The sequence below is a fragment of the Seriola dumerili genome, unplaced genomic scaffold, assembly GCF_002260705.1.
Source record: "Seriola dumerili isolate Sdu_G_001 unplaced genomic scaffold, Sdu_1.0 BDQW01000081.1, whole genome shotgun sequence".
In the NCBI taxonomy this organism is placed as follows: domain Eukaryota; kingdom Metazoa; phylum Chordata; class Actinopteri; order Carangiformes; family Carangidae; genus Seriola; species Seriola dumerili.
In genome coordinates, this window is record NW_019174336.1 from 1,880,926 (window position 1) to 1,890,281 (window position 9,356).

Sequence of the window (9,356 nt, forward strand, 5' to 3'; positions counted from 1 at the left end):
TTTTAAATGAGTAAATGCAGTAAGCTGAAGTGAACGCTGTGCTGAGGGAGAACGCTGATTTCCCGTTTTTACCGTGAGCCCTGAACGCATCGAAAGAAGACGCTACTCACTAGTTAGCTGGTTAACGACTGCGTGAAGATGCAACTGGCTCTAAGTAAAACGTTTGGTCAGAAGCCAGTGAAATTTCAGTTAGAACAAGATGGGGACTTTTACATGGTTGGCTCGGAGGTATGTGCTTGTCTGTTCATTGACTTTCAGTGCGTAGCTTCCTAATGTTAGCCTCAGTTATCCATTATTCTGGCTAGCTAATGCTAGCATGCTAACGAATCCCATTGATGGATTCACAAACCATAAACAAAGAAATACCTGAAAATAAAGAATGTTATAAAACACGGTGAAGTCAGGATAACATCCGGTAAATCAAACATGATCTAACGTTATTCTGCCTCAAACTAATTAAATAAGAGATAACAGAGCAGCTTTGGCTTTTTTCAGTAACTTCTTGTATGAAATAACGAGAAGAAGAAACATGTGAAACCTCAGTCTGTGTTGAACCTGTCACTCACACCGTTTTCTTCTCAACAAAATAATTAAATTAAGCTAAAACCACTTATCATGTGGTTTTTCAGAGAATTAAAACGAGTCTGCAGTTGCACAGCACGCTAACAGACCAGGAAAGCTCTAGAGAAAACTCTGAGTCTGACTTTAACTAGTTAAACTTACTAACTTAGTCCAGGAAGCTAACCTGCTCTCTGACAGCTGACTTTATCTTTGTCTGTGTGAAGCTTTGTACACATGAGACTCTGATCTATGAGGAATCATTTGTCATGTTGGGATTGGCTGCACTGATGATGAATTCCTATTGGTTATTGATCTTATTGGAGATGATGTGAATATTTCTGTGCAGCTGAAAAGACCAAGGTTTAAAACTGAACAAAATGTAGTTTAAAAGTGAGTTTTTGAATAGAGGCTGCACGTAGTCTTAACTGTTCTGCAACTGAAAACTATTTGTTTTCCATCTTAGGATAAGTCAACTCAGAGTTAAGGGTTAAGTTCAGAGTTTGTTAAATCCCCCCCCCTCCCCCCCGGTCATGGTTCTTGTGGTCTTTAAGTAACGTGAACTATTTTTAAGAGATGGTCTGATACAGTATTTCAAAACTCTTCACAAACTCATCGTAGCAGCTCTCAGTGCATCAAACTATGAATCACTTTCATTGCTTTGCCACATTCAATGACCACATCTTTCAAAATACAAAAATACATTATTTCACTCAAACGCAACCACCACTAGAACTGTATACTTACACATTTTGCACATTTATACATATGATTATATTTATATTCTAAACCTAAAGAGAATGAGGAACAAAGTGGAGCAAGCTCCTGGGGTGTGATGAGACCATCAAATTAAAGAGTACAGTTGATGTACACCAAACACAACACAACACCAAGGCAAGTTTATTTCTACAGCACCATTCAGACACAAGGTAATTCAAAGTGCTTTACAGAGGCATGGGAGTACATTAGAAATAGAACATTAAGATGGTGTTAAAATCTTAACCATTTCAAAACAATAAAAACACCCTTGAATAAAAATAAAGATATTTAAGTACATTAGATCAGGTAGAAAACTTTTAAAAGAAGTGCTGCATTGATAAAAGACATTAACAACAAGCACATGCACAAGATTAAACAGATTTTATTTATGTGATCTATTGGTGAGCTGCAGCAAACTGTTGTTTTAAACTTGATTTAACTGAGCAGACAGTTTCAGCAGATCTCAGGTGTTCAGGAAGCTTGTTCCACAGGTGAGGAGCAGAGGAACTAAAAGCTGCTTCTCCTTGTTTGGTTCTGGTTCTGGAACACTGAGTGAACCTGTCCCAGATCACCTGAGGGGTCTGGGTATCAGAAGGTGGAAAACGGCGTTGTTCTGTGGTGATGCTGCTCTGTAGCTGCTCTGGAGGTCTCGTGATGGGAGAGGGTCAGATCACTGAAGAGAAACCTGCTGTAGTGAAGTCTACAAGAGAACTTCAGCTCAGGAGGAGATTCATTTTCAGCAACACAACAATCTCAGTGACAACGACAGAATCGAGGCTGTAACTGCTGCTTCGTACTTTTCTTCAATGTATTTACATTATAGGAATTTGTACAGATTGGTTTTTCTTTTTGAAAGTATTTTTGTGCTGATCAGTGTCAAAACTGTCCTATAAGACAGTATAAAGTAAAACTGGTAGCACCTCTATAACTGAACAGTTAATTTAATCGATTTGTGTGTAAATCTAAAAGCACATTTTCAACTTTTCAGGTTTTTAGTTTGTGATTTATTCTTGATGAATCACACTGATGATGATTATTCAGACTTTGTCTTCAGCAGGTTTGAATCTAGAGGCCAAATATTAATTTTGGACCTTGTGCTCTTCAGGTTGGAAACTATCTGCGAATGTTCAGAGGCTCTCTGTATAAAAGATACCCGTCTCTATGGAGGAGGCTCGCTTCAGTGGAGGAGAGGAAGAAAATTGTAGCATCATCACACGGTGAGTGACTGGTTCTTTCATGTGGTCAGTTCGGACTGCTCCTGGTCTGGGTTATCAATAATGTTGTAAACAATCCTGATCTCTCTGCAGCCACCAGTGTCACTCTGCTGAAGGCATCAGAGTGTGAAGAGATCTTTGAGGGTAACGATGAGAAATACAAGGCGGTGTCCATCAGCACGGAGCCCCCAGCGTACCTCAGGTAAGCTCTTCTCTGTGACAGTTATTATTAGTCTTGTGCAGGTGTGTGTCTTGTGTCAGACACACACATGCACACATGAAAACATAATGTTCGTACAACAGTTGTGTAAAGAAACATTCCCGTCCGTACCGCAGCAAGTCCACCACCATAAACATCCCACTGACTCCTTCATAAAGCACCAAAGACTCCTCACAGTTACATGCTTATGTAATATGTAGTCAGCAGTAGAATGGAGGGGGTCCTGATCCTCATTAAATATGTATTTAATTTCCTACAATTGCAAATGCACAGTATCTCTAATCCATGAAGCAGTTGGAGAAATTATGTAAATACAAGTACAACCACTTGAAAATACTGATGGATGGATGTGACGAGGTTAGACCAACACATATGTGAAGGGTCAAGAGGGGTGTGTAGCCCAAAGCCAGGCTGACACAAATCTAGAGCGAGATGGGAATCAGATTTGAAAGTGGAGTTGATGAAGAGCTCTGGTCAGATTCATGCCCACACAGTCTGTCAGCCACTATTAATGCCAGGTACAGACTAGTTCATTACAACCTTCTTCATCAGCTAAATCTCACCCAACAGAAAATTACACAGATCCAAACATGAACTGTCAGAAATGTGCTTCAGATGTGCAACAGAGGTCGGCTCTCTCCTGCACTGTACCTGGCTCCGTACTAAGGTGAGGTAGGACTTCTGTGACTCCTTGACCAAGATCACTGGAGCTATCCTTCTCATTAGATCCTGAACTTTGCTCACTGGCGAATTTCACAAATGTCAGCGCATCCTCCACTAGTTCCCAAATTAAATTTATGAAGGTTGCTCTGTGTGAGGCCAGGAAATACACAGCAGTGACATGGAAATCTGATTCCCCTCTGCTCATTGATAGGTGGTTGTCAGAAATGGAACAACAACAGAAACAGTTGTATTCCTCTTGAAAAGATCACATATAGTTTAAGAAAAGGATGCAACAACGTTCTGAAAATCTGGCAGCTTTATCTAGAGTATATAGGAACATCTCTGACGTCACCATAATGAGCTGTGGTTGACCCAAGAGCTCTTTTAGGGAGATACATTTGTTAGCCTAATGTCTCCTATGTGTCACTCTATGCACTGAGGTGGGTGTTGGAAAGGAAACTTTGTGTGTCTTAGCGTTCTGTGTGTTCTCTGTAAAATTGTTCAAATAAATGTGAAAAATGAAATATTCCAACAAAGAGGTTTCTGTATCAGGAGACACACAGGGGGGGGGGTCCAGAAGGCTGAAAGACCAGTTTCCCATTGACCTCTGTCTAGTGTCATCACTTGTATCAGACCATGGCTCCCACACATAGACCCTCCCATTAGGCATTATTCAGCTCCCCACCTGCCCCAGGTCATTTCTGTCAGATAATGACTGACTCAGCATCTGTCTGGATTTAGATTTGTTTTTTTTCACATTTTGTATTTTAGTTTTTCTGGCCCAAAAAGGTAAGTAATTGTAGTAGCGTGAGATTATATGGTGTGTAAGCTGATGATGGTCATCTGACTGAAACTGTGACTTTTATTCTCAGTCATTTTTTATACGTCTGCACCGACAACAGCCAGAGGCATATTGTTTTCATGTCTATCCATCCTCCAAATCTGGAGCAAACGTTCACTTGGACTCAATGATGAACTGATTAGATTTTGGTGGTCAAAGATCAGACTCAGTGTGACCTCACAAAACAGTTTTTAGCCAGACTTCACAGCAATTAAGACAAAATGTCACACAAATGGTTCATATCTTATAAGACTCTGGATAAACAGGAATGTGACCTGGAACTAGTCTGAGTGGAGCAGGCAGACAACCACGAGGAGGTGATTCTAGTTACACATGAATTAAACTGAACCTATTTTACCTTCTGTCAGTGTGTGAACAGTTTTTTCATGAGTAGGACCAAAGTACAAAATGTTGTTCTCTGCTTTGTTCCTCTGTTGATCCGTCTGTCCAGCAGCTTTATGGAAGTGTAATACTGAACTGCTTCCACACTCCTCTGACAGAAGATACAACTTACAACATTGTGTTTTTTTTTGTTTTTTTTGGCTTTCTCTATAAAGGGAGCAGAAAGCAAAGAGGAGCAGTCAGTGGGTCCCCACGCTGCCCAACAGCTCCCACCACCTTGATGCTGTGCCTTGCTCCACCACCATCAACCGCAACAGGATGGGCCGTGACAAGAAGAGGACCTTCCCCCTGTGGTGAGACGGTCTGGTTATTAAGTATTAAGTACGACAGTGTGGCTCGGGCTCTGTGTCCTGTCAGTCAGCCTCAGTAAAGGTTTATGTATCTTTGTTTGTCCTTTTCAGTGTTTCACTGTAAAATGTATTTCCAGTATTTTGTCTGATTTGCCTGATTTCTAACAATAATCCGACACTGTTTCAGCTTCGATGACCACGACCCTGCAGTGATCCATGAGAACGCAGCCCAGGTGGAGGCTCTGGTTCCCATTCGTCTGGACATGGAGATCGACGGACAGAAGCTGAGAGACGCCTTCACGTGGAACATGAACGGTACACACACGTCAGAGAGCTTCACACCAGCTGTGTCTAGTCATTATTATTATTTTCTAACCTTGTCTCACACCCTCCGCCACCCCCCAGAGAAACTGATGACCCCGGAGATGTTTGCAGAGATTCTGTGTGACGACCTGGACCTGAATCCTCTGGCCTTTGTCCCCGCCATCGCCTCAGCCATCCGTCAGCAGATTGAGTCCTACCCCACTGACAGCATCCTGGAGGAGCAGGCCGACCAGAGAGTCATCATCAAGGTGGGTGCTGAGCCCAAATAACAACAGCTGCTCGAGGGAATCATGCGATATCACAAGAATATACAGCGAAGTGTATGTGCCTCCAAATATCACACTGTCTTTACTCTGCGATGGTTTGAACTAGTGGCATGCTAGACAATCAGCTCTTTCCAACAAGCCCTTTTGTCCATGTGAGTCATTTACTTCTGTTGATAAAGTAATGTGTAAAGTTAGAAAAGATTTAGATAGACTCACAGTTTGCCTGGTGTATTACTGAATCCATCTGCATGTGTATCGATCGATGATCATCCACTTTGCCCGTGATGTCTGAAATCACATTTCTGAATTGGACGCTCCTGTTGGGTCCAGTGAGCCAATCAGAGTGTCTGATACACCAGATCACTGTGAAACTGAAGAAAGCTTTCTCTGGGGCCGGTTTCACAGAGACAGAGGCTTAGCTAGAGCAAACAGTCAGATTTCAGATACACGTCTGAATTCATCTGTTGCACAAAGCTGCTTAGTTGTTGACTATCTTAAGCCGGACTGTGGTACAGTGAATTCTGGGTAAATTTAATTAAATGAAATTTTTTCAAAATAAGAAAAGTGGCCGACCACAGAACTACATCCAATCACTCAGCTTTGTTTACCCCAGAAGAATTCAGCAGTTACAAGGACGTTTTACTCGAAGAGTGAAACAATAAAAAGAAAAACCTGATTTGGAAAAAGATATCTGTCATCTCTAAAAACTCTTTCCCTTCTCTGTTTTCCTGTTTTTTTGTTGTTGGTTGCTACTGGTCAGCACAGGTGTCATTAATTGTTACCATGGTAACATTGGTCTTAGGCCTGAGTTAGCCTGGGGGTAGTCAGTCTTTATTTGTGTGAAATGGTCTGACTATCAGACTGATCAATGAGCAACATGAAGACCAACACAGTCTGAAACGGCCCCTGGAGTCATGGGGAGCATCTTTTTTCTCTGATTTATTTTTCTCAATGTTTATCACACGATGACATCCTCAAGAAGTGGAAGTTACACTGAATGTAAAGATGTGTGCATCATGTCTGTGTTCAGAGAAGAAGCCCCCCCCCCCCTTCAGAAATTGACTGTAATGTCTATCAAACACTGGCGTGTGCATGAGGTGTGTGTGTCTGTGTGCTCCTCAGCTGAACATCCACGTGGGGAACATCTCTCTGGTGGACCAGTTTGAGTGGGACATGTCAGAGAGGGAGAACTCCCCCGAGTCGTTCGCCTTGAAGCTGTGCTCGGAGCTGGGTCTGGGCGGAGAGTTTGTCACCACCATTGCCTACAGTATCCGTGGTCAGCTCAGCTGGCACCAGAGGACGTACGCCTTCAGGTGACTCACTGGACACACACAGCACACTTAGAATCAACACGCTCTGATTCAGACACTGGACATAGAATATGTTACAAGCTGATGATGATCAGCTCTGGACTAATCCATCACTGTCACGCCTGAAATCTTCCCACAGTGAGAACCCACTCCCCACGGTAGAGATCGCTATCCGCAATACAGGAGATGCAGACCAGTGGTGCCCCCTGCTCGAGACCCTCACAGATGCTGAAATGGAGAAGAAGATTCGAGACCAGGACAGAAACACAAGGTGAGACAGTCGCATATAGTCTGTAAATGTCCTGTACATCTACTCACAGATACAGGAAGTGTGGCTAAACTCATATCTACGGTGGCCCCCAGGGCTCAACACACTGCAACTTAAAGCACATGCAACAAAAATACTCACAACACAACCGAAGTGTTTCCAGAAGACACCGCGGGGGGGGGGGGGGTGTATCCTGATAGAACACCTACCATGAAGGGTCAGTACTAACCACAGCGGCCCGGGTTCAAATCAAACCCATGTCCCTTTGCTGCATATCATCCTCTCTCTCTCTCTCTCTCTCTCTCTCTCTCTCTCTCTCTCTCTCTCGCCTCTCCTCCTGGCTTCCAGCTCATCTCCTTCCAGCTCCCTCTCCCAGCCTTTGAACTGTTTCCTCCTCTCTCGGCCTCTTGCTCCCATCCTGGTCAGCAGATCCCACACAGTCTGTGCGGCAACCCACCTCTACTGTTTTCCCTTTGTCCCCGCCAACATCGACCAGCTGTTGGTATTTGCTGGTTTTTCAGTCAGTTCCACCAAAATGATGAGGACAGTTTGAAGCCTGATCTTAAATGTAGAGAGGGAGTGTGCTTCCTGAACCCAGACTGAGAGCTGGTTCCACAGGAGAGGAGCCTGATAGCTGAAGGTTCCGCCTCCTGTTCTACTCTTAGAAACTCTAGGAACCACAAGTAGACCTGCGTTAGAGAGCGGAGCGTTCTGTTAGAATGATAGGGAACTGTGAGCTCTTTCAGATACGATGCTGTCTGATCATTAATGTCTTTGTAGGTGAGCTGGTGTAGCTAACACAGGAGAGATGGGATATCTTCTCTAGTTCCTGTCAGTACTGAAGCTGCAGTACTTTGACTCAGCTGGAGGCTTTTCACTGAGTTATTGATAATAATCTTGATAATAAAGAATTACAGTATTCCAGCCTGGAGGCAACACATGCATGGACTAGCTTTTCAGCGTCGCTTTGAGACAGGATGTTTCTGATTTTCACAATAATGTGCAGGTGGAAGAAGGCTGTCCAAGAGACATGTTTTATTTGTAGCACCATGGGAATAAGATGGAGGCTCTGCTCTTTATTCACCTGTTGCCGGGGTGAATTGTAGTATTGGAGACTAACTGATCAGCTGGAACCAAAACTATGATCAGAACCATCTCGGGATGAGTCGGACTCAGAGTCTGGATCAGGTTCATTGAGCAGGAGATCTGTGTTTCTGAGTTTTCACTAAATAAACTTTCCCCAAGACAAAGTCATTTATGTTTGTTTATTTAGTCCAAGTCATTCCTCTGTGTGATATTAGTTCTGTCTAATCATGTGAATAAAATGTGTTTTGTTCTATATTCCCCAGGCGTATGAGGAGACTGGCCAACACTGCTCCGTCCTGGTAAAAGAGACATGAAGCTGCACTAGTCGACGTGTCCTCTGGAGTCTCTTGTTATTCTTAATCAAGTAAATTCACAGAGAGTTACACACACACACACACACTCATACACACACACACACTCATACACACACACGCGCGCGCGCACAGGTCATCATGAAGCATCTGGATGTTCCTGTGAGCATGAACACAGACGTGATCAGTCTCCATGAGCGTCTCACTGACTGAACACTGAAAACACACATCCAGGCATTCCTCATCTTCATCATCTTCATCATCATCACCATGTTTCACTCTGCCTGTAGGACGTCAGTCGACTCACATCTGACCTTATATCGCTGGTGTTATAGTGTCTATTACTGTTATACACACACACACCAGGCAACCTTCACACTACACAACAAAACAAGAACAATGACTGAGCTCAGTGATTCTATATGAATGAGTGTGTGATGTGACACTGACCTGGACAGTGACTGTGAACCATCACCACGACAACACTGACAACTGAAGTTTGAATTCTTCCGACTGACAGAGTTCTGTCATCTCCTCCTGTTCATCACGGTCACATGACTGAATGATGTGTGACTGAGCTTGTTTAGATCCTGATCTAATGAACATGTAGTGCTGCACCACTGGGTTTATTAATCAATTAGTCGATCAACAGAAAAATGATTGAAGTTTTGTCCCAGCTTCTCAGATGAGACGATTCGCTGTAAACCCAGTCTCTGTGGGTCTGTCAGACAGAACAAGACGTCACCATGAGCTCTGAGAAGGTGTGATGTACGGTGGCCCAGAGAGCTCAACACACTGCACCTTAAGAAAACACATGAAATCAGACAAAACACAAACAACTTCA

General features: G+C 43.3%; 1 protein-coding gene across 1 annotated transcript; it reads left to right on the forward strand.

Annotated features, from left to right (window-relative positions):
• The first annotated feature begins 108 nt into the window (after positions 1-108).
• On the forward strand, positions 109-9,356 carry LOC111221158 (SWI/SNF-related matrix-associated actin-dependent regulator of chromatin subfamily B member 1-like). The gene is made up of 9 exons (XM_022744506.1): positions 109-228; positions 2,423-2,534; positions 2,625-2,733; positions 4,813-4,950; positions 5,135-5,262; positions 5,353-5,519; positions 6,660-6,850; positions 6,987-7,118; positions 8,465-9,356. Exons 1-9 carry the CDS (start codon positions 139-141, stop codon positions 8,502-8,504), a joined length of 1,107 nt encoding a protein of 368 aa, XP_022600227.1. The 5' UTR covers positions 109-138; the 3' UTR covers positions 8,505-9,356.